Below are 26,333 nucleotides of genomic sequence, written 5' to 3' on the forward strand. Positions count from 1 at the left end.
CCGTACTGAGAAAGAAGCCAAGGCCAAGGATAGTTCTTGAGACCCCCAAAGTCAGAGAAGGAGAGAGGGTATTTTGAGTTTATTAAAGACTACAGGTAGCTTTTGGTATGTTCTACCTTTTCTATGCAGCAAACACATTTTTGGTATTTTGTATTTTCCTGGGATTGACTAGCGTTGAGTCATTTTGGCGGAGCAGCGTCAAGAGAAGGTAATCACGCCCAGCTATCTGTGGTTGTACTTGGTCTGTTTAGACAGGTCTGTGTCTCAAGAGATGGTGTGATTGTGATGATGCTCTCAGAGGTTGGCCAGAGGCCACTTCGTGTTTCAATAAATATCAAGTTCCAAAGAAATAATAACATGAGAAATCTCAGGACAATCTCTGTATATTTACACACACATATATATTCCAGAATAGAAAGGAACTCCCCCAGAAAGGCTGTATGAGACAGACGTAACAGCCAAGCAATACCTTTTTCTTCCCTTAATTCAAAGGACCAGCAGGAAAAAGAACCTTCCAGGGAAGCAAGGGAAGCTTCGATGGGGATAGGTTTGGAAATCTGCCTTATCTTCAGAAGCAGCTTTGTACTGATGTTGAAAGCAGGTTAGACAAAGCATAGTTTGTCTCACAATGCCAGAGTACCATTTGATGGGTAGATTCAGGACTTCTACATGTGCTGTCACTGTGAACCCTTCGAGCAGACCCCTCTCCCTTCTGCCCAAGCCTGTAACTCCTGAATTCAGTTTGCCCTCTTAGTTCTTCACCGTTCTTCACCATAGTCCTCCTTCTGAAAGGACGACGACCTCCAGGAAATAGCTGTAGCTAAAACTTAGCCCCCTCTTTAGAGCTTTGATGGAAAAAGGGAGAAAAAATTACGAGGTACTTTTAGGGGAGGGGAGTGTCCTCCCAAGTTGAGTCTTAGAATCCAGCAGGTCTCTGTAACGTGGTGATCTGAAATACTAAGTCCTCATTAATTAAAGAAGGGAGCATAGCATAGGAAAATATTGATGCATTTCTCTTTTTTTCTTTTTCATGAGGATTTTTTTTTCTTGATATTGTCTTCACCTTCTTCTCACCCAGATAGTATCCCTCTGGGCTCAGTACTACTTTTCTGGCTGTGCAGAATGAATTTGGTCCTGTTCTGATCTAGCTGCTCTGCCCCCAAGAGGCACCTCTTCACACCTCTGCCATAGCCCCTATAATGCAGTCTGGTGGTTGGAACTGTCCTCAGCTTTTGTCGTAATAAGTCATACTGTGGAGAAGGGGGACAGTGTCATGTTCACCTTTGTAGCCCTGGTACCTAGCACTGTGCCTGGCACGAAGTATGTACTAGAAATGTTTGACTAGGAAAGGGCAAAAGTAAGATACTGTAATATGAGTTAATTAATGGCTTTGTCTCTACTTATGAGAAACAAGATCTAATAAAAAATCATATTTTCATTATACCAGAATCACCTTTGGTGAAATCATTCCTCCCAACCCAAAAGAGGAATCTCCCTTTGTTGCCCAGCCATAAACCCTGAAATTTGTCTTCCTCATCACCTCAGAATTCCATTAATACTGATATCTAGGGCTTTAGAGAGCTCTCTTGCTACCTTCTCAACCTCTTAATGCTTCTTCTTTTTAATGGGCTGTGTTTCAATGCTGTTGCTCCTCCTCATACCACTTGTCCAATCTTTAAAGTATAGATTGATAGTCTTCTATTAGGAATAAGGAGGGAAATCATTCTATCCTATTCTTAGTGTACCAAGCTGAATTTATCCAAGAAGTTATGTTGGTTTAGATATATAAGAAATGCAGTTGCATCATTAACCCCACACCCTTATTCGTCCACAGTCTATGGGCCAGAATTATTCACAAACTTTACTTAGTGCCCAACTGCTGCATGATGCCAGATGGGAAGCATTTATATAATAAATGGAGTCTGGTTCCAGAGCAATAGGTCAGCATACTAACTAAATAGTGGTGTACCTTTCACTGGGCAATCTCAAATATTTACGAAACAGATAATGTGGAGAATCAATAAAGAATTTTCCAAAGGACTCATCATAGGATTTCTTTGATGAGCAAGCTTCTTTTTTATATTCAAATTATAATTTGAGTCAACATTAAGAAAATATATTCACCTGTTTAAGAAAGGGAAATAATCTAACCTGATGTAAAGGAGGAGAAATTTCTCAGTGCAGACAAATCCCAAAGGTCCACTCTAGTAATCAGAGCAATCCTTAAAAAAAGGAAATGAAAGAAACAGCCAAAATGAGCAATTACCTTTACTTTCAAGTAGGGCAAAAACACATAGATTCTAGAAAATACCAGACTGTAAATTAAATAAATCTCCAGCAAAATTAGTGTGAGGATTATTAAAAGATATTTATGAGCATGAAGAAGCAGAGGTGGTTGATAAGTAGATGCAGAATAGGTCCATGAAGAGCAAGTGGCCTCATGTTGTTCACCTTTTAATTGAAGATGCAGCAGGCAGGCTTATAAAATTTGGGGCGGATTCAGAGCTAAGGAAGATAGTGCCTTTTTTTCCCCCTTCCTTTTTTAATGCCTTTCAGCCTCTCTCTATGGAATAAGGATTGCTCATCCCTCCAGGCTCCCTCATTTTTACAGGAAACCTTAAATTGCCCTTGATTTGTGGGTCAAGCATATACTTTTGCCATGAACCATCAAAGTGAAATATGCACATTTAAGGGTTTTTTTTTTTCTGGAGAACAAAACCTTGAATTAGCTACTGTCCAGTTCTTATCCAATCAAATGTAATAACAACAACAACAGCAACATTTATGACGATTGCCTTAAAAATATGCATCCATTCCTCTAGACGTTGTAAACATTCTAGATCTTTGGAAAAATTCAGATTATCATTTATTCAAGTATTTATTTAATCCTCTATTAAACCAACTTCTATTGATTTCCTGCTGTGTGTCAGGACTTTTGATAGGCGCCAAGTATGGAATGTGAATGAAATAGACACAGTCCAGACATGACAATTAGGAATTGAAAATATCTCAATAATTCCAATAAGTTGAAAGACCTGTTTTTTTTTTTTAAGTTTGAAAGGTCATTCATTAAATATGGAAAACACTCATTTAACAGCAGATTTTATGAAGACACATAAATACCACATGACTTAAGTACTTAGGGTGACTGTAAAACAGTATGAGGGAATGGAGATAGGCTGCTACGTAATACTTAACATCAGTTTCTTTCTTATCTTCCCTGGCAGACTCTCCCTTGAGGGCAGAGACTACATCATATTTACCTTCGTGTCTTCCATACTCAATACAATGCTGTACAAGCAGTCAGCCCTTGCTGAATTAATGATTGAGTAAATATAGATAGAAAAAATCAGACCTCACCTATTTTAGACTGGATCAATAAAAATACAGTGTCCTAAGTGCAGGAGGTATGCACAATTGTTACCATATGCTGCTGTGCTTGACTGTGCCTAGAGCTCTAAGTTTAGGGGAGGTGCCATATTCTTAAAGTGGTACTAACAGACTGGACCAGATCCAAAAGATAGCAATTGACTATCCGAAGTTGTGTGTGGTTTGATGTAAAGGAATGGTTAGCCTACAAAAGAAAAGGAAGGAAGGAAGGAAAGAAAGAAAGGAAGAAAGGAAGAAAGAAAGAAAGAAAGAAAAAGGAAAGGAAAGGAAGAGAGAAAGAAAGAAAAGAGGAAAGAAAAGACAAAGATAAAGATTCTTATAAGGAACAGTTTGGTTTTTTACAAACATCTGAAGGACAAGCATATGGAAGAAGGAATAGATTTGTCCTATTTAATTCTAAATGGCAGAATTAGAGTCGGTGAATGAAATTGTAAGGACAAAGTTTCTTAAACAGTTTGTAGTCCTCAGTGAGATACAGCAATTCATTTATGTGGGTAGAGTATTACTTAACTGATCAGTGTAGTAGTTGAGTGGTTGGGCTAGAGGTTGTTTAATATCCTTTCCAAATCTAAGATGTAAAAACTTTATGCCAATAGGTGTTACAATGAATAAGTGGATTCCATATTAGCATGTAACAAGCTAATCTAATTAATGGGCCACATAACGACTATTTACAGGTATTAACATGACTGTTAATACTAAATATTTTTGCAATTAGTCATGAAAATAGTTCTGAAGGCAACAGATTTTTGACAGGGTGAAAGGAGAGGAAATCACACAGTTCCAGATCTTTGAAACAACTTAGCAAAATGAAAGAATTTTGGTTTGGCTGAAATGATGGGTGTAGGCCATGAGCCCAGGACAAGTCAGACCAGATCGCTTGCCCTATGAACTGGGGCTGACGGTTGGGTCCCCAGGGGATGGCATGAGGGCAGGGCATGTGCTCTTGGAGACCCACAGAGGCAAAGTTAACCAAAGACAGTAGAGAGGGCTGAGACGAAATAAAGCAAATCTGTTACTACCCACAAGTCCAGCAGCAGGAGCTGGACTCTAACTGATCTAGAGCTGGTGGAGCTGAGTCAGAAGAGAATCCACTCTGAAATTTTTCATGGGGCGTCCTGGTCATGGCTACGAATGTGAGTGGCTTGCCTGCCCTGGTCATTGGGCGTGTGGTGCACGCATACTGGGAAGGCTTATTGGCACAAAGGTCGGCACATACTCCACAAATCCACTGGTGGAAATCCTCAAAGTGAGCTTCAGAACCCACAGGAAGCCTTTGCCATTAACCCGCAACTTTAAGATTCAACTAGTTTCAAAAGCAGCCCTCTAAATCAGTTGGACCTTTTCCCTCCTACCACTTAGATCGCAGACATTTTTTCCTGCTTGGCAGAACTACCTTGGCTCCCTCTGAACAGGCTGATGAGGAGGCTGGAATGTGTGTGAAGGAGTAAAGGAGCAGTAGACAGATGAAAGCACAGGGAGCCATTCCTGGCTTCTGTAAAGTGCACCTAGCTTTCTTCTGCTTATACACAAGATTCCACGGAGCGCTACTTTCGATCATCTGTCAAAAGACTTGATAGCAAAAGTTTTGTTTAGAAATTCAGATTTCAGAGTTTTGGCCGTATTTGGAGTGTCCTCATTGGGAAGAAATTCTCTGGGAAAGGTAAGAGAATATGCAGAATTAGCCGTAAGGATGAACAGAAAGCAGAGGACGAGCAGCTTACCCTATGAAAGTTGTCAAACAAAAAGATCGTCAAGCTCCTTCTTGACTTAAAGCTCCCAAGCTTTAAGATTGGGGTGGGTGTGGGGCGGGGGGGTCTCCAGTTCTGAACCTTGGGTTGCTTCTAAAAGGGTCCATGGTTCTCACTGGTTAATTAAAGGCTCTGGGCTCTGTAGCTTGCTCTCCAGACACCTTAACCACTACAAGAATTTAACCATCCCGTACTATGCTGTTGACCTATGAACAACACAAAGGGTTAGGGGCACCTCCTTCCATGCAGTCTGTATATAACTTGGCTCCTCGAAAACTTAATAGCCCACTTGACCAGAAGCTTTACCAGTAATATAAACAGTCAATTAACACATATTTAATATGGTGTATGTGTTATATACTGTATTCTTAAAATGATATCTAACATTTTCATAATTTTTTTCAGTATTTCTAGGTTATGTGGTTTGTCTGCAATTTTTTTTCAAATTGTTGCAAGTCTTCAAAAATGTTTCCAATGTATTTATTGAAAAATATCTGCATGGAAGTAGATCCCCACAAACAAGTCTGTGGTATCTAAGGGTCAACTGTATTTTCATTTAGGCATTCCAGTATCTCATGCAGTTAAACAGGATTAAGATGATTTTCAATATATTCTACGAAAATCCTTTCCTCTAACCAGTTTCCCCAGCACACTCTCAGTGCCACAGTTTTCCCTTCCCTGCCCGTTTTGTGTGATGGTGGAAAGAGTTCAAATATCATCAGCTTGGAGAGAGACAGTGGCTCTACACTTGGTTGCTCTGTGACCTAGGACATATCTTCACTTCTGGGATTCTTAATTTCCTGTTCCATAAAATAGGATACCACAGGCGTTTGCTGTGGACATTAATGAAAGACGTGACTGACACATAGAAGGTGCTCACCACTGTTAGTCCCTCCCACCTCTCCCTTCCTTGATTGGTTTTTGTTGTTGTTGTTTGTTTGTTTGTTTTAAGATTTATTTATTTGAAAGAAAGAGAGAGAGAGAGAGAGAGGAAAGGCATAGGGAGAGGGAGAGATCCCAAGCAGGCTCCACACTGAACAGAGAGCCCAATGTGGGGCTCGATTCCAAGATCCTATAAGAACATGACCTGAACCGAAATTGAGTTGGATGCATGCCCTTCCCCTTCTCTGTTAATTGCTCTCTTTGGGTCCCAGTATTTATCTGTTTATCCCATCCCTGAAGTAATATAAGTGAAGATTGCTCTTGACCAAAGTAGGAAAGAGAAAAAGAGGTGAAAACTAAAAGCTAGTGCCATCCATTTTCCTCATTTTTAAAGGGATTAGCAAAGAAGGAATCCAGCATCAATCTTGAAAGATACACTTGGGTTTTCAGCACTTCCTCTCTCCCTTTGATTTCTTCAGTGCTTAGTCACTCACCAGTGAAAATGAGGAGTTCTCTCAACTAGATGGATGGAGGATGTTATCAGCCCAGAAGATAGATGGTCAGCAGTTTCTTGCTTCTACATTTACAACAAAGAGAACAAAACTGCCCCTCCAGTGATTCTTATTTGTGATCAGTAGGGCCAAAAATGGAAAAAAAAAAAATTGTTAAAAGGGCATGGGTTTCATTAGCATAAAAGAAGGCATTAAGGATGCTAATAAAAAAGCAGTGTTACTTACCTGCTTTACGTATGGTATTTTGGGCATTTGAAATGGCAAAAGCATGGGGAGCAGTTGCATACTTGAACCATAAAATAAAACTTAGAGACAGAAATGTTGCTACATAATCCTTCATAGATCCTCTTATTAAACCGTACACTGATGTTTAGAAAAATTAGGCTCTATTCTAAGTTGTCTGACCTCTTTTAATCAGGGGATAGAAATTTCCCTTTTTTTTCTTCATGTACGTTTAACTCTGGTTCCTCACTGCCAGTCTCTCATGAAATACTATGCTTCCTGTTAGTTGCATCCCTTTACCTATATATGAAAGGATGCATCTTTACATATATGTCAGAGGATACAAAACCATTGATGGTTTCAGAACAAAACACCTCAGGACTTCCAGTGCAGAACAGAGGCATTGGAATTTTTGTTTTTTTATACCAAACTGGTCATGATACACTGCAGTGCTTCTCAGAGAGAATCATTCCATTTATTTTTTAAAATGTAGCCAAGTTGCTAATGAACTATCACGTTGGCACTGGAAATGGCCAATCTTTAAGTATTATTCACAGCTATAAAACAACGAGATATTTTATTTTATTTATTTGACAGAGAGAGAGAGAGATCACAAGTAGGCAGAGAGACAGGCAGAGGGAGAGGGGAAAGCAGGCTCCTCGCTGAGCAGAGAGCCTCATACAGGGCTCAATCCCAGGACCCTGGGATCATTACCTGAGCCGAAGGCAGAAGCCCAACCCACTGAGCCACCCAGGTGCCCCAAACAATGAGATATTATTTCCTGCCTTATCCTTCCTTTTGCTTGGCTTTTAGAACATAGCCCAAGTTCCTAAGTTCCGTGGTCTTCTTTCTCTCTCCATCTTCCTTCCGTTCTCTTGCAGTAGGAGAGTAGAAACTGCCAGGTGTCTGGCTTGAATACATGTTTGTTTAATGCCAGAGATGTCCCTAATGTTGGACTATCAGAACAAAAACATGTGCACAAAGTAGCTGACATTAGCATCTCCAACAGATGGCAACTAGTGCTGGATCTGAGCTTGGAATGGCCTTATAGGCATCTAATGTTGAGGTATAGTGCTAACCCTGTCTATCATTAATGCCCAGGCTTTTGGCATACCAGAATCACTTGACCTTAGATCCCCGCCACCTTCCACAAAAGATGCCTTGGCATGGCAAAACTCTGATCAAACCCCAAATAAGAATGGAAAGAGAACAGTATAATCCAGTGAGATCTTTCTTTCCTTTTCTACTGTGATACTATAAAAAACCCGACACTTGGCTACTCTTGCATAGTTATCAGAAGAGGCTCACAACTGACATGAGCGAGAGTGTATTCTACTGCAGGCTCTGTTCATGTAGGTAGTAGGATGGTTATGGGAGATGAGCTGCCGGTCAGAATCGGGCTAGCAAAAATTCCCACAGTGAAATGTGTTAGGGCTGACCACCGTTAGCCACAGTAACCAGAACTGGGGTCCTAGTTTATATCCCATTAAACTTTTAATTGAGAGTCTTTTCATCAGGAGGACTATAAATTGCGGGCCAGGCTATGTTTCAGTTTAAGTCAGCCAAAAGTAAGAACAGCTTGGCCATATGCTTCTTTTTCAAAGAACTTCATTCATTTAGCCCCAGGTTCAGAATTCAGTAATGTTTTCTATGGACTTTTTCTCTTCACATCAAATAATATTAAGGAGGAAAAATTGGGGGGAAAATTCTAATTATTCCCATATGGATACTCAGATAGGGCCAAACTGAATTATTCACAGTTTTCTTAAAGATGCATTCTGGTTCCTGATCCCCACACATGGAGGGCATAGACCCTCCCTCAAAGCCCTCCTCTGCTTCTGCTTGTCAGAATCCCACCCATTTTTTTAAAGCCCACCAGAATATCTTCTCTTTGAGTCCTGCTGTGATCACCAGAGTCAAAAATAACATTGCTTCCCCCAACATTATCTCTGTGTCTTTTTTGAGGCACCTTTTACATAAAGTTTGTGAAAGCCTTAAGCTTTTGTATAACTTCTCTACTGATCTTAGCAGTTGGCCGCAGTACCTTTGCATGAAGTTGAGTCTTTACAGTGATTCAGGGCAGTGTCTTAAATGGGAAAGGTACTTCATAACCATTTTGTCTCTTGGTGATTAAAAATTGGGAAAGTAGAAAGATTACAGGGGAACAGGTACTTCACAATGTGCTTGCTTCTGCCCTTTGCGTCTCCCAGTCATCTGTAAGAGCTCTCAGCTTCCCCACTGCAGGTCAGGAATCTGTAGTGTTTGTACTCTGGGTGTTAAAGCACTTGAAAGTTTATTTTTCCCTGGAAGAACTTTATTTGATTCATTTCTTTGTAATGCAGGGTGGTAACATACTCAGGTGTTTATGCTTTTTTGAAGTAGTTTTTCATGTAAGAGTTTTCATTTAAGACGTTTATCACCCCCCCCCCCTTTTTTTTTAACCTGGCAGGCAGCTGCCTTGGAGAATGCAAATGTGCTTTCTCTAACTTTTAACAGCCGAAAAGGAAATCTATGCCCAGGACTGACTTTTAATTCTATTGCCTTTTCTTTTACCCTTCTCTTTTTAACTCTTTTAGGGAGTGCTGCTTCCCAGCGCTTGGCCAGCTCTGCCGCCTGGCAGATGCTTGCCTTTGCCTTCAGCACCGCGGGGGGATCTTAGCGGCTGGAACTGCCCGGCTTCGGGGCTTGGGGCTGACTCTGTACGCGCCCGTCCTCCTCTCTCCCTCGGATTGGCTGCCCGGGGTCACGTGAAGGCCGGGGGGTTGGAATTCTTGAGTTGTGGCTCTTGGCACTGCTTTTTCTTTTTAAAAATCGCCTGGTCGGTGCAGCGCGGCTGAGCTGGGTGCCTTGCTCTTTGACTGAGACTGGAGACAGACGGAGACAGCCACAGGGCAGAGTGAGGTGGCCAAAGGAAAATCTGCCGAGATGTTCAGTCAGGGCCCCAGGACCCCAGCTTCAGGCTGCTACTATCTCAATTCCATGACACCTGAGGGCCAGGAGATGTACTTGCGATTTGATCAGACTGCGAGACGCTCTCCTTACAGGATGAGCCGGATTCTAGCGCGCCATCAGCTAGTGACTAAAATTCAACAAGGTGAGTGGCCGGTAGTGGCAGGCTGTTGCTAATTCTGATTTTTGTCTCTATTTCGTGCTAACTCAGTTTTTTTGGTTTTTTGTTTTGTTTTGTTTTGTTTTTGTTTTTTTACATTGTTTTCACTTTACAATACATTGGATTTCTATGCCACGCTGCATGTAACTTTTTAGAAATAACTTCAGGCAGCAGATTTAAGCAGTGACAGCACTTCGCTGCCACATACTTCAACATAAAGTGCACAGAAAACTTCATGGTAGTACGGGGTATCATCTGTTTCCAAAATTTGCGCGTGCCGACACAATAAACCAGACAGGTTTACTCAGTGTGTATTTTAGGAGCTTTTCTGCAGGTTGCCCACACTTTAACATTTAAAACTTGGACATTGTTTATTTAATTGGGGGATAGGAGGGGACTGACTTGAGCCCTGCCCAGATTGTTCAGAACACTCGTAGTGACAAGGGAAAGTTAGAAATCTGTTCTTCAGGCCATTGGGCTGACAACCAGGATAGCATCCTCTGCTTGTGCGTTTAGGTCAGTAGTTGCCTCTGATTTGTTGATGTTGTTTTTCTGGCAAAGGATAAAGGTGTCTGTTAAGTTCGAAACAAAGCTTGTGACCTGTGCTTAGAAGGACCAGTTTCCTGAGGCAGAGAGAAGAGGATACTGGTTACAAGCTGCTAGATGTTCCTTTTTATTCTCTGCAAAAAAAGTTAGTAAGTAAAAGTAAAGTAGATCAACAGTCTGGACGTCACTAAAACTCATCATTCTCCCAAAATAGTTCAAGCATGTTCCTTATCTTAGAGTAGGTCTGTAGAAGCTTGAAAATGAACATTCCTAGGAAGCCCCTAACTGGTCCTCATTTAAAAGACACCCACATAATACCCACATGATTACAATAAGTTTACAAGTTTATGGCCACCCTCCTCCCCGACTAAAACAAACAAACAAAATAACTAAATTGTTATATTTGTGATACAGAATTTACCAGGAATTTCTAGAGCCATTATACAAATACAATTTCCACTTAAATAAATGAATTTAAGATTATATTGAATTTTAGAAGGGAAGTTGGGGTTTGTAATCGTGAAAATCTTATTGTAATGTTTCCAAAAGGAACAATATGTATTCTCGCGAATAGGAGTTGATGAGATTGTTTCCTTGGAAATTAGGATTTGTTTGTAAAGGTTCAGGAACTGGTTATGTGTGAAGGATACTGGTCCTACATACCAGTCTGATTTCAGGAAGGATATTATGTCATTCCATAAACTCTGTGTGCAGGTCTTGATTGAATAGAAACAAAAGTAATTATTTCCCTGTGGCTTGATTTAAAAATACTTTAGGCTTAGAATAAAAACCAGCTTCATTTTAGCTCTAGAGATTTCTGACAATGGTACTTTACCAGATGCCATCATCACTATGGATGTAGTGGCTTGACAACTGTTTGATGATGTTTTGTAATCTATACTTGGTAAATGTTCCTCGGCATGCATATAGAGTGTATCATGTTGGAAACACTGCACATAGAAAAAGTTTGAAATTGCTTTGTGGATCTTCTTAAATATGTTTATAATAATTGATTTCATTAAAATTCTGGATATTCTTTTGGGATGAAGGTTATATTCCTATTGAGGATTTGAAATTATGAACACATGCATGATCATTGAAAGTATATTCTGAGTCTATGTTTCATTTGCCTGCATGGAAAATGTGAAAATTGTCACCTTTCTGTGTTGAGCAATGGGATGTCTGAAGCCAGTGAATGGCCAGAAATTAAGAGTGATAATGAAGATCATGGGGAGGCTTGACGGAATTCCAACAAGTCCAGTGATTGGGAATTCATCATTTGTTGATATCATACAGTAGTATAGTAAGCCGTATGAAAGCAGAAGCAAAACGATTTTATTGGGTTTACTGTGTTATTAGATCGCTTCACACTCATTGTAGAGAATATTGATTGAGCATTTATAATGTTTCAAGCACTGCTCCGAGAGCCACATATATATTTCAATTTATTTTACTCTTAAAAAAAAAAGAAGATCCCAGGAGTGCGAACTATTATTATACCCATTTTAAGGGTGAGAAAACAGAGGCACGTAGAGGTCAAGTAACTTCTCTCAGGTTACGTAGTAAGAGCTGGTATTTGAATATAACTCTGAAGCCCATGCTCTTTGATACACTAAACTGTGTTTGGTTTTTATAATGAGTGTTAAAGTGTTAGACCTGTCGTTGATTTTAGAGTCTGTCATAGGCCAAAGACATTTCAGTCTTTTCTATTTAGGATGCCACAATGAGCCATTTGACAGAATCAGAATTAATCACTCACGATGAGATTTCCAGTCAGGTTTTATTTTGCTGATGGAAGCAAAGCGCTATGTGTTTTACCTTCCTTGAACAGTTAGTGTCCAGGAGTGCATGATGTCAAGTTATTTTACTAATCATTCAATGAAAGCTTATCAAGTGTGTATTAAATTAATCACACCATTATTTTTTGTAGTTCACATATCAGTATCGAAATGACAGCAGTATCAGCAAAATTCTTTACATTACTGTCAGTCTTTCAAGGAAAATTTAGCATTGTATTAATATAATTTGGGGCATTACTTATGATCATAATCTCTCCTGGTGTTGGGAAGAGTGCAAACAAGAGTAAGTTGCTCCCCACTGACCTCATTACAGTGAGCTAATCATTGAATGGCATGGACATGATTCAACGGCGGATACACTCAGGAGAAGGAAAAACAAAGGAGAAATAAAGGAATCTTTGATGATGCATAGGATCAGAATTAGTTGCTCAAACCCAGGATGAATCTAAACTTGCTCATCTTATGGCGTGCTCCAAAACAACATGCATCATTTCTCTAGCCTTCTTTATAGTTCTGGAGTTTTGAGTCCATTTAAAAGAGAATTTGAAGATAGCGTGTTGTTTTGCAAAGTGAAAGTTTATCATAAGTCATACTGCCCATAATCCCTACCCCACAATCTCACTGAATCAATGGGGAAATTGTTGTATGGAGAGGATGGAAATAATAATGGTCTTTATGTCCCTCACTAGCAGGCACTTGGGAATGGACAGGAGGGAGGATGCTGGGGAGGTGGAAGAAGAGCATGTTAGGCCACAGGAAGGGAGAATTGGGATCTCATGTCATTATTTGATGGCTATGGTGTGTTGCCTACGTGTGTACCATGCGGAAAGCCTCTCTACTCACACACATGCTGTTCGGACCAAATCTAAGCAAATACATGAATGTGATTATTTGCTTTGTGAAAGAATTTGTCTTGCTATTAAACCATTTTTAAAAATTGTTTTAAATGCTTAAAATGGCATGATATGGACACCATTACAGTCAAGTTCACCGAATCAGGAAAAAAGGACACTGGGGTACAGGCTCTTATTAGACACTCTCACATGCTTTTACTGTGGCAAATTTCAGAGCCTCACGGGGCCTTCGCTCCTTGATGAGAAAATGAAATGGTCAGTCTGTGATTTCTCAGGTTTTTTTTCTGGTTCTCAAGTCCTCTCTGTGGTTGAGTCAGTAACTCCTTGAACAAGAGGGTGCAAAGCAGAGAAACTTAAACCTAAAGTAATAGAAGCTGAAAAAGGAAATGGAGCAACTCTCTAATGTGGAATACATCAGTGGCTTATAATTTTTCTACAACTGGTCAAGGAAATGGTAAAGTGAAAATCAGATTTTAGTTCTACAGCTGTCACTAATTAATTGTGTGATCTGGGGCAAGTCACAACTTCTCTGGGCGTTCTTTCTTTCTTCCATAAAATAAAGGGTTTGGGTTAAATAAACGTGAAGTTCCCACCATCTCTAAAATTCTAGGATTCATGATCACAGGTGTTCTTTTAAGAAAGAGAGACAATTCTTACTTACATTTTTCTTATTATGTCATTCATATCTACCTGGACATGTTTCTTTGATACCTGTTTAACGCTCTTATTATCAATTTAATAGGAATGTTAAGATGTCCAGTCTTGTGGACTATTTAAATGTCATTTAACCCATAATTATCAAGCAACTTGTAAAAACCTTTCTTTCACCAGAGTCCGGGCCTGTGAAATGGAGTTATTGCAATACCCAGCTTATTGCAGGGACCATAAGGATCCGAGCATGTCCGTCTGTGTGAGTGTGTGTGTGTGCGTGTGCGACACGCACTGCTGTCACACAAAAAAAGACTTCTGCTCTTGATAGAAAATACAAAATGTGGAAAATTTTTGCAACTAGAGGAATTAGTGAAAATTTTTGCAACTAGAGGAATTAGTGAAAGCCGGATTTGCATTTTCATTGACTTTTTATCTGAGACTCTTTTTAAAGGTCGCACCTGAGCTGAACTTAACTATAGTAGAATAAAGTGCCTTCGTTATGTTCCCAGTGAATGGAATTGGGCCATGGGTGACGTGCTGGCTCTCTCATTACTCCATCAGGTCAAATGGCATCTTGGGAATTTGCCCAACCTGAGTGGTGGTTTTGCTCATCCTGGTGGGTGGGCCCCCCATCAACTGGAGAGCGTCCACGGAAATTAAACAATCATTTATTCTTTGGGAATTGCCCTTTCTCTGTGTCCAGTGCTTTCTTGCCCAACTACTTTCAGAAACGGAGCGTGAATGCACTGGCAGAAAGACAGATGGAACACGAAAACGGGGAGAATGCATCAGTCCCGTATTGCTCAAGTTCTTTCTTTAAAAAGTGACAACTGTCGGAAATTCACAGTTTTTGAATCAGAGCCCTCTTTCCGTTCCCTGCTGGTGACTAAAGGGGCTGTCCACAAAGGATACTGTGTAACCGAAAGTTACAGGAAAATCTGTTCAGTGAATTAAGTCGGTGAACTTTAAGTAACATTTTTAAAGTTATCACATATGAAAATATTAAAAATGTGAGCAGTTCAGAAATAAGTACTGGAGAGAAATTAGCAAAGAGTGATATGCTTGTACACACGTAAGAGCTGAGAGTTTAACGTTAACTAAATTGAGACATCCAAAGCTGCACGTCACTGCTTTTATTAGCTCTGATTTTATAAACACACATCCCAGATGCAGGCAGTTGCCAGATTTGGATTTTGTGATATTGCTTTAAGTGAAGAGAGATTCATGTTTTTCTCATCTTTTCCCCAAAGTCAGCGCTTTAATTCCATGTAAATTCTGGACCCTGGTCAATCCTATAAAGCAAGGTTCCTCATTCCCTTAGCCACCTAATCATGGGCAGTGCTTCTGAGTCTTCTAAGTCTAAGCGACACCAGTTGGTGATTCAAGCAAACTTAGAGACAAAATGGTGAGTGGGTTCTGGTAAACCTTCATATAAAAGGCAGTATATCTGTTGGGATTTAATGGAGGCAGGTCATTCATGAGGCTGCATCTTGTCTCTGCGTTCCCTGAGGTATGAGCACCCACTGGCAAGTCTAAGGAAGAAGATACAGGACAATGGGAGACCGTGAATTGCATAGATGGTATTTGAATGAAGGATCATGAGAAAATCATATTCTGTCTCCTCAGGTGCAGTCTGAATATGATTTTGGTGTGGGTAAAGACAACGTATTTTCATTTACATTCTCATGCATTATCTAAAGAGTTTGAAGTAGTTGGATAAAAGAATATTCGATTCAGTAAAGGTTATAAAAAGATAAATCTAATGTAAAGAAAAATGTAGGTTAATTAATATGATAAAGGTAGGGAGAGATATTACAGAAAAATATGAAACATAAGGCACTGAATAATTACTAAAAGTGGGCTATACATTTAGCCCGAGCTTCCCTGATGTAAGCCAAGAGGAGAATATGATCAGGAAAGATTTGTAATGTCCATGGTAAAAGCCTACTAACACAGCTTTTCCTGGGACCTGATGTTTGGGAGAATTTCTCCCAGGAACTTGATATATGAGGAGCTGTTTCTCATACAAATCTCATAAAGGGAAAGCTACAAGGTGTAGTAGACAAATTAAACATTCCTATGGTAAATTGAATTGCAAAGTTTCCTGTAGCATCCGCAGGGAGCCAGAGGCATAACAACAAATTATAATTCAATAAAACTATATGGGCATGGGGTGAGTGGCTCAGAACAAGGAGGTTCAGGTGAGCACTCTGTTCCCCGGCTTAATCTCTAAATAGTACGGAGATTATCTAGAAACAGTTTCTCAGTTGGCTTCACAGAAGACTAGTCCTGTTAGATGTTCAGGGGAAAAATGTTTCTGTGGTCAAGTAAGTTGGGAAATGCTATATCCTCTTTCCCTTTTTGGAAATTCACGCTTAGGAAAGTCTCGGAGAAATCTGCAGAAAGTCATTTAACTTTGTTTAGACTGGTATATTTCATCATAAAACCATTTTTCACCGGATACCAGGAAGTGACATCTTATAAAACCACTTTCCCTGGGGAACACATTTAGGAAAAACTGATTTAGGAGGGTTCAGGGCCTGGGCTTCATTCAGATCATTCTCTTTGACTATATTTCTTGCACGGATTGGGCAATAAATAGTGTGAGGTTATATTTTGGAGAGTAAATTGCAAGTACTTTTTGTTTTCAAAGAAGGCCAGCTCCATATATCCTAAAAATCAACTGGGTAAAAACAGGATGGACATCTCTTTATAAAAATTAACAACCAAGACAAGATTCTAACCTGATTAGGTGGCCCTTGTGCGTTTGCCAGCAGAAAACCTAAGGACTAGGTATACGGGCCGAGTTAATAATTCTAACAAGAATGCAGTCGGTCTTCAAATAACTCTACAAGATAGGTTCTGGTGGGCCAGAAGGAAGAAATTATGGGGTTTTGGCTCTGGATTTGTCTAACCCAGGATAAAGCTGAAGCCCTGGGCAAATTCCAAAGGGGTCTGCTATTATGGCAGCTAATTCAGGATATTCCATAACTGCTGAGAAGTGGAGTCACTGTCCCAAAGGAAAGGAACAGGAAACTCTTCAGCCCAGATTCTCCTGGGCTGTCGGTGACATGGGCTGTGGACTCTCTGAGACTCAGACACTGATGACTGTGCCTCCAAGTCCATTTCTGACTTCACGGTCCAAACATATCTTTGGTTACTGTGAAGTCTCTGTCAATATGACAGAGTAAAGTGAATTCATAGGTACTAGGTCATTTTAAATGGTCAAGGTGGTTTCAATCAGTTGAATAAGCCACTTACAAGTTTCTCAGGAAGCCTGCAAATACGTTCTTAAGGTATTTTTTCCTTGCACTGTCAAAGAGAGAGCATGTTAACATTTGCATTATGAATGACACTTTTGCAGAGAATCCACAAAATGTAAAATAAAGTTACAACAGAATGCGTGGGGAATTGGCCTTGCTGTCTAGCCTGCACCCCCGGGTTGTAAAACTACCCAAGACCATAGCAATCACCATAGAATGTGCAGTCTAGGGCAAGACAGGTTCGCAGATTACCATGACAATCTGTACACTGTTGTTTGAAAAGACCTGACTTCTCTCTCTCTCTGTCTCTTTTAAATTTAGAATCTAAAGAAATTTAAAGGGACCAGTTGCAAAATATCTGAAAATTACAGAGCACGCTAATGCTGTTTAAAAAAAAAAGAAAGAAAAAGAAGGAAATCAATAAAAGTCTGGGTAGACTCTCAAATAATTTCCCTCACAAGGTGTAGGAATCCTGACAATTTTAAATGTCTGACAGAGGCAGAGCTGACTCAAATACCAGTGATTTGCACTGCCTTGCCTCTCTAACACTCCGATAAAATTCAAGGGCCAACAGTGTAGAGGAAAAGAGTAGAGATTATAATGAAACTAGCCAATCACAAGTAACTGATTTACCTGTCAGTATTTTGAACTAAAGAAAGAAGGCTTTCTCTTCTGCATTCCAAGTCTCCTCTTCCTAGCTAATTTTAAAAATCACACATATGGATGGCAGAACCTGGGACTAGTACTCAGCCTCTGTCAGTGAACAGCAGCAATTCACATTCACGGTTCACTGGTGTTCTCCAAATGACATGCTAGGAAAAAGTACAGTAGTCCTAAAATCCTATTTTTCTCTGGGAGTTTTACTACCCCAATATTATTTGTAATGTTTAAAGTTACTGAAAGAAATAAGGGAGACTCACAGTTCCAGTGATAATGGTATTCCAACCATTCCCCCCTACATAAGACTAGAGTTCTTAATAGAGGAATTTAAATCTCTTGAAGATGCTTTGAAGGACACAAGACATGTCCTCCTTCATGAATTTCCCAAAACAGAGAATGAAATCCATTGCAAAGCCTTACTGTTTTGGACCTTTGTAAAGGCATGTGTTGTGTAAAGCAAACTCTTAGTAACCTTCACTTCAACCTTGGATGGCTTTTGAGTAGGAGGTTCCGCTAACACCCCTTCCCCATACATCCTCATCCTCCCCGTTAGTACTCTGTCCCACCTGCTGTCACTACCTCGGAGTTATTGCAAGATTAAATGCAGTAATATAATGAAACACAGTACAGTGCCTGGCACATACTAAGTGCTCGTTATAAGAAAAAATATGTATACTAAACAAACATCCATGTATATATCGCCCTTCAAGGAACTCCATTATCAAATGAAGAACAAACTATACATTTTATACCAAGTTTACTAAGGCAGGCATACATATGGCCACATTTTGGTATCCTCGAAAAGCCTCACAAAATGTAAAACAAAGGAGTTTTTATTTTTGTTGTTGTTTTGGTTTGGTTTTTGGTTTGGGGGTGTTTTTTTTTTTTTCCTTTTATCTTAAACTCTAAGGAAATGTATCACCTTTTCCAAAGATGGTTTCCTTTACTTCATTTATTTAGTAACATCCGTCTACTAAGTAATGAATGTACAGAAGTTACTTTCAGTTGCCGGGTGCTGACCTGAAATGATGGGTTTAGGCCAAGTTTCAGCTCATAGTTAAACAGCAATGCCGGTTGATCCCCACCTCTTGGCAAATTAAAAGAGGCCATTCTGGACAGGAAGTGTTTCTGGCTCCTGGAACCACTGGGTAGGAAACTCTAAAGCTGAGAGCCGGCTGCAGAACTGGAGGAAGGGGTCTATCTCATCAGAAATAAACCAGAGTGGAAAAGGCCAGGGAGGTGACCAGTTGGGGCTGAGAGCAAGGCCTGAGACAAGCATCATCAACCAGTAGTCAAGTTAGATCTCTGTGCCTGATGGGTGAACCGTGATATCTGAATCGCCCTCCCGAATTGTTGTGATTTTCTAAACCGGTAAGTTAACTTCGAGATTGTTGTGAATTTTGTAGAAATTTTCCCGTATTAAATGGTCTTTGTGTGGAAGAGTTAAAAAGAGATGCTGTACCATGTAGATAAACTTTCTAATACCCAGTTAGCAATGTAAAAACTCAGCACCCTTTCCCAAACTAATTCAAACATATTATTTAAGAAAATTCCATTGCCCATTTCCTCTAGGACTTCATTCCTTTTAATTGAGGAATAATCTTCATCTTTGTTGAATTCTTCAGCTAGAAAAGGCTGCATTTGTATGTGATCATTAGCGTTTGCTGAAATGCATTCTTACAGAGTTGAATGGATTAAATCAACATGATTCTTTTTGCTTTATTTATGTATGGAATATATCTAGTCTTAGGAAACTCCATGTAGGAGGCCCCTCCACAAAGACAGAAATATCAGTTAGTATATGCTTTATACAGCATAACTTAAATGTTAATCTCAAACTTCGTAAAAGACTGGTTTGGTATGATAAAATATTGCATCTGACATCCTGGAAACCCTGCAAACTATTCTATTAGTAACTCCTTGATTCGTATGGTGTAGGACGATTTGTGGGGCAATTCCAGATGCGTTCTCTTTTTGAACCCTTGTGTCGAATGGTATTATGATCTTAGATTAGCAAGCTTTGCCACCTAGAGTCTTTCGGACACCTAATGAATGTATATGCAAGTTTCCCTACTTTGAAATGTTTCCAGTCTTGTTTTCCTGAGTTCTTCCTTTGGACACAGATTTTTGCTTGGGGTTGTTGCATGGAACAGCGTATTTACCCGAGTGGCTAGAGTAGCCGAGACTCACTTGATGGCATAAGGAAACTTGGCACTGAGTAATGCATTTGTTAAACATTAACTAGTGGGCGAACTAGAGATGGTTTCAGAGGCCAGGTTTTCCCTTTCCCTCCTCCGCTGAGAGTATGTTTACTTCCTCACCTCTAGCTTGCAATTCAGTTTCTGATGAAGGCTTTCCAGTTCCTGGTTCACTTGACGTTTCTCCTGTCAACTTTGTCTCCTCCTCCCACCTATGGTTACTCTAGCAGAGCTGACCCCAGACACTGGCAGCTTGTGTTCTGTGAAGCTTACTGCTTTGTTCCAGAATGCAGGAATGACACAGCGGCATTGAGACAGGCTCTTTTCAGCTCAATAACTGTCAGTCATGCCTTCTGCAGGCTGCGTGAGTCCATACAGCTGTGCCTGAGGGGTCTGGGAGTCCTGCCCCTGGGCCCAGGGAGAACATTTCCACTGACTCACCCAAGTGAAAAGAAAAGTGAGAGTCGGGGTTGGTCATGGAGAGGCAAGTTGTCAACATCGTTTACTAGCATTTCTGTGCATTTGGATAAAGGATTTGGGTCTGGGGATGGTGATTGGACTTTTTATAAATTTTACAACACACGTTTTAGGTTTTGAAACATGTACATTTTATTTATTTTTTTAAAGGATTTTATTTATTTATATGAGAGAGAGAGCACACAAGCAGGAGGACAGGCTGAAGGAGAGGGAGAAGGAGGCTCCCTGACACGGGGCTCGATCCCAGGATCCTGGGACGATGACCTGAGCTGAAGGCGGATGCTTAACCAGCTGAGCCACCCAGGCGCCCGTATTTACAACATTTTAAAAATAGCAACACTGTACCTATAGCTACTTCTCTTGAGGGCTTGCTATTACATACCAGGGACCATTTTCAGCACTACATATATTGGTGTTTGATTTCATTTTCATGAAGACCCGAGAGTTTAGTTTACTCCTCTGGAAAATAAATATGGCAAGGCCTGAAGCTCAAGGTTTTACTATGTTTATCTTCCAGATGAGTAAACAGAGGCTTACAGAGTTAAATAACCTTCCCAACGTCTCCCAGCAAGTAGGTGGCAGAGGTGGGCTTTGAACTCAAGTCTGTATGACCTAGGAGCCCACATTATTCACCACTGTGCAACCCCATCACCCTCATAATTATAGGTAGTCATGGTCTACTTGGAGCCAAAGGAGGTTGCTCCTTTTGGTTTTTTCCATCATGTTAAGCCTGGTTGGCCTCTCTTCCTCACCCGCCCTTCAGGTTGTTGGAGGATTTCACTGTGCCTCCAAGACCAGCAGCAACTGGGAGCAACCATTCTATATACTAACTACCTTATCAGGAATGCTGTGTCCAAAGTAAATGTCAAGGCAGCAGCATTCCAGCCTTTAGCAAGGAATCTAGCTTGGTTAGGTAGGAATACGTGTAACAGAGGGAAAGGACAGATTCCTCCACCCCCGGGGGTAAAGTCATTTTCCCTACTCCCAGACCTGCAAAATGCTGCTTTTCTTCCTAGAAAGTGCTGGCGGCAGAATGCTCACGCTCCCACAAGTTTTCTCAGAGCTCCTCGGGCCCACCTAGCTCAGTGACCCCTGTAACCTTAACAGGGAAGCTTTGCAGACAAGAAGCAAGCTGGAAGCTTTGCAGACAAGAAGCAAGCTGGCAGTTATGTCAAACTTGTCTTGTTCTCTGGAACCTAAATCTCAAATCCGGCAGTTCTGTAGTGGAAGGAAAGCCAGTATTAAACCAGGGTTTCTATTTCCGGAGAGAAGTCCTGTATGGAGATTTTTCCCCCCCAGATGTTGCAATGTGACCTCAGTCCCAGCCGAGGCCCATCGAGCAGAATAGTTGCAGTTGTGCTCTGCACTTGTACCTAGAGAACAGTAGCCAGTCAGAAGAAAATATCGATGTTCTGCCAACTTCTGCTGTTTGTGAAATTTTGCCAGAAGCAAAACAGGATCAAAAATAATAAACAGACCTCCTCCCTTGCTGCATGACTGCTATTTACATAAAGAGATTGATGAACTGACATGACAGTGTTGTGTGAATGCTCAGGGGAGGGAATTTTTTAAGGAGAAAATATTAATTTTTTGGTGCTGGGTTGAATATGGTTTGAGGTTTTCTCAAATCACTGGGTTTCCAAAAGACAATCCATGGCATAGATAGTGCTGTTTCTCCAGCGTAAGTGGACTAACCCATGGAGACAAAACAACCTGACACACGAATTGCATGCAGCTATAAGGCCTCTGCAGGGAAAATGAATCTTGAAGACTCAGGAACAGTGTGAGTCTCAAGTGGAATAGTGATGTTGCCAGTAGAAAGAGAAACTTGACCTATACAGTAACCTCCGGGAACCAGAAGACAGGAGGCCTGGGAGCTGGGACACCTCTTTCATAATCTGGTCACTGTGGATGATTTTATTTAACTTCCTGGTGCCTCAGTTTCTTCATTTATCAAACGAGAATCATATTAGCTCCTACTTTGAATAATATTATCAAGGAAAAAAAGAATTGATGTGAGATCATTTCGAATGGAAGGATGCCCAATTCTAGGGAGCTTAGCAGTGTCGGGGTACACCATTACTGGACAGATCTGAACACAGGACCCACACAAAGCAAGATCTAGCTCTTTATCCTCAGTCGGACACAAAGCGTCACCGTATTTGCTTCGTCTTTCTTGAATAATAATTCATATCACTCCTCGATGATATGTGAATAATGAACCACTCTGTGGTTTTTGTCTTACTTTTAACTGGTTCTCAAATGGACAAAGTCAGCTAGCTCTGAGTTTCATTTTATGTTTCCTTTTTATGTAGTTGACATGCTAGGAGTGAATCTATATAATTAATCAGGGTCATTTCAAACTCTGGTTTTCCCTCGGATTTTTCTTTCCTTCTGAGTCGTCAAAAAATTTGCTTTGCATTTTTACTTAGGTAATAAATATTGTTTCACCCTTAGTGAGTAATTTCCCATAATCATGATCAGAATAAAACCTTTTAAAGTGAAAAGATATTGTGCTATGGACTCAGGGACTTTGACAAGTTTGAGTGTCATAAATCCTACGCTTTCAGAGTTACGAATTTCCAATATAAATTGGGCTTCCTGCCTAAGACTGATATTTCACATGGATAGTCAGCCTTTGAGGCAGGTTACCCTGCTGTAGCTGGCGAGCTGGAGGCCTAGAAGAGCTTGCTGCAATCACAGCAGATTGTCAAGAGTGTGAGGGGGAGGAAAGCAGCCTGAGGTTGTGGTGCCCAGATGATCTGATGAAGAAAAGATGAGCCCTGTGCTCTCCTGCTGCCTTGTCTGGTACAGCCTGGTCTGGAAAGGCTCGAAAAGTTAAAGGAACACACACTTCATGAACCTATCCCTTTTAAAGTTTGGGTTTTGTTTGATAATTTCGGTATCAGTCTTATGTTTTGTTTTAAATGTTTGAGCTTGCTGATGATGGTGGATTCTAGGAAAAACGGCAGTTGCTAAGCTAAGGCTGGTGTGAAGATCTTGGAAAATTTTTAAGCACTCTGTATAGTTGATTATTATTTGGAAAGGCTGCATGTCTTAAATAAAGTGGAGAATGTAAATGAAGAGAAGCAAGGAGGTTGTTTGATGGAGGAGTGTCCAAGCCCATGGTGGCTTTTCAGAATCTCTGACTTCAACAAAAGCAGAACCCTAAGGCTTTGTTGACTTCTTTCTTGCACGGAGGTGTGAGACTGGCTTTGCTCTGCCCACACACAGATACGTGATGCTCTGAGTTTCCCTGCAGCCTTCGGCTTAGCAGAACACATTTCTTGTTTATAGCTGGCTGTGCTCAATGATCAGTCATTTAAATAAATTACCATGTTCTGTGATTGATGTTAATAATTTGACAGTGGAGTTATGAAGTCTTCAGATCCTTGATTTATCAGAGAAAGAATCTTTCAGACATATTTTTCTTTAGCTCGGGGAGGCTGTGCTTTTTCTGAAAGTCTTAGATGCAATGTGCATTGCACAAAAGCAAGAACTTCACTGTTTTCTGGACCTGGGTTAAGTTCCTAGTTCAAGCACGGATTCGCAGTGTGATCTTGAGCGGATTCCATGGCCTCTGTAAGCCTGTTTCCTCACCTAAAGAGGGAAAAATAATAGTGACATCTGCCTCCTGCAGTTGTCGGGGGTGAACTGCTGTTGCACACATGGGGTGCTTAGCACGGAGCCAGGCACTTACCTGGGGCTCAGTGTGCCTTCATCCAAAAAGGAAACAAGAAGGCACTGAGGATCGGCAACATGGTCCATGGATTGACCGCTTGTGGGGAAGATTAAAAATACCCAGGTTTGGAGAATCACATGAAGTGGAAGTTAAGGGAGGGCCATAACCATAGTGGATCTGAAATTAGAATGTCTGCACTTCCATCAGAGGAGAGAAAGTCCAACAGGGGCCAGTTGGAAACGATGCAATTTTAAACCAGGATTTTCCTAACCGAATGGACTTTACCTCTGAAAGCAGATAGCTGTGAAATTCTGTTTAGAAGAGATAATATTTTTAGTCTTAAATTAATGAGGCCAACCCCCATAAATTCAGAATATGAACTTCCCCTCTGGCATGAGTTGATGGAAACATATCTAACTGTCAGTCTTCCAAGTCTAACCTTCCCAAATGAAGCATCTGCCTTAGCACTGGAGTCAGTTGGGAACTTAAGAATACATCCCTCAAACTACTCTCCTAAGATTTGGTGAGATAAGCCCAAAGGAAGCCCAATATCCCACCTTCACTCCACTCTTAAGTTTGCGGCCTGCTATAAAGCCTAGAGGAACGGGGACAGCACAGGTACCCGGGACAAGATATCTCCAAAGCATAGAATCTCTTTGGCTTCTTTTCAAAGACTGCCTTTAAAATCTTCTGTTTTTATAAATTTTGCTAAACTCAAAACATTGAATCTCCGCTTCATTGCACCCCACTCACTGGCTTCCAGAGAATGAAGTACATTCATTCTTTACATTTTGCAAGGAGGAACATAGTCCTTCCCTCACTCATGACATCAATTCTGGAGTGCCTTCTGTGTGCCAGGAGCTGTTAGGTCCCAGAGATATAACAATACATTAAAACATGACCCATGCCACTATTTAATGGGTGTGCTTTAAGCGGGTGTCACAGAGGTTCGTAGGGCCGGAGATGGGCCTCCGTGCAGGGGGGTAAAAACGTGATGTAAGGAGTCTGGTTGTAGCTCCTACTATTGGTTTGTTGTTGTTGTTCTGGGATTTTGTTCTTCCCTTGCTTCAACTTCTATTTCTGTAGCAGAAAGCATCTGTGCCCGCTGTTACTGGAGGTGATGCTTACCTAACTGTCTGGGGAATCCTGGGTTTCAGACTTCACCAGTTTTTGCACCATCGGGTTGCCATGGTTCTTCCTTAGAATCTGATTAACTGTGCTCCAGCCATCCAGGAACATGGAACTCTCTCCCTGTGGTGAAAAGTACATTGCTGCTCTCCTGTGTCTTTGAAAGTAAGGGCCCGTCATCTACAGAGAGCTTACCTCTGCTCTAACACTGCTAGACAGGTTATATTTTGGAAACAAATACAGGATTTTTATTTATTTATTTATTTATTTTGCATCAGCTGTGCCAGTGGATAACCTAAGCTAGTGGGTATTTCAACGGATATTTATTCAAAGTCGATTATGTGCAAGATCCTTGCTGATATTATGTATGTGAAAAATTATATAAAACATGATCCCTGTCCTCAGAGAGATTACAATTACGTGAGATAAGACACAGAAATAGTCATTTATGTCCACAATTCTAGGGAGTCCATGGTTTGCTGACAGGCTGTCAAACGTAGGTGCTCAGAAGAGGACATTGTTGGACACCTGGGTGGCTCCATTAGTTAAGCATCTGCCTTCAGCTTGGGTCATGATCCTGGGATCCGGGGATTGAGTCCCGCATCCTGCTCCTTGCTCAGCGGGGAGCCTGCTTCCGCTGTCCGCAGCTCCCCCTGCTTGTGCTCTGTCTTTCTTTCTCAAATAAATAAATAAAACCTTAAAAAGAAAAAAAGAAAAAAAAGAAACGGACATTGTCAACAGGGCAGTCGGGTAAGGACATAAGATCACTGGGTCCGAGCCATGGAACATGGCTGTGTTTCCTCTGAACAAATATCAGAGTGAGTTATTCTAAGTAGGACAGCAGGATGAGTTGAAAAGTATGATTTAAGTAATTACAAATGTAATTCAAATCTGGTGAACAAGAGGGTTGTCGGAAGTAAACACAGTAAGTCTGAAGAAGAAGCTTGAGGCCAGACAGCAGTGAGTTTGAAATTTACTTTATAGGTAATGACAAGCTACTGAGGGTCTTTGAGTAAAAAAGAAATAGAATAATAAGAGTAGTTTAGAAAGATGAAGGGGTGAACATGGGTTTGAAGTAGTCAGACTGTAGAGAGAGAAATAGTCTTGTGTTCTGTCTGGACCCTAAGTGTAAGAAATAGTTATCTCATTGAAACCTCATAATAGTAGGTAACATTGATATTTCCATTTTAAAGATTAAGAAATTGAGAC

The 26,333-nt window shown here is 40.7% G+C and overlaps 1 protein-coding gene across 4 annotated transcripts in view; it reads left to right on the forward strand.

Annotated features, from left to right (window-relative positions):
* The window catches only part of STARD13 (StAR related lipid transfer domain containing 13), a 516,117-nt gene that overhangs the window by 325,866 nt on the left and 163,918 nt on the right, over positions 1-26,333 (forward strand). For 2 of the 4 annotated variants that reach the window (XM_080798624.1, XM_080798626.1), the window contains exon 1: positions 9,571-9,851. The exons of the other annotated variants lie outside the window; for them this stretch is intronic. In XM_080798624.1, the coding sequence (XP_080654750.1) occupies positions 9,683-9,851 (169 nt within the window). In that variant the 5' untranslated portion in view covers positions 9,571-9,682. Of the gene's footprint in view, positions 1-9,570; positions 9,852-26,333 lie in introns of those variants that run through there. 4 annotated transcript variants of the gene reach the window in all.

The sequence above is a fragment of the Martes martes genome (genome assembly GCF_963455335.1).
Source record: "Martes martes genome assembly, chromosome: 3".
Taxonomy (NCBI): domain Eukaryota; kingdom Metazoa; phylum Chordata; class Mammalia; order Carnivora; family Mustelidae; genus Martes; species Martes martes.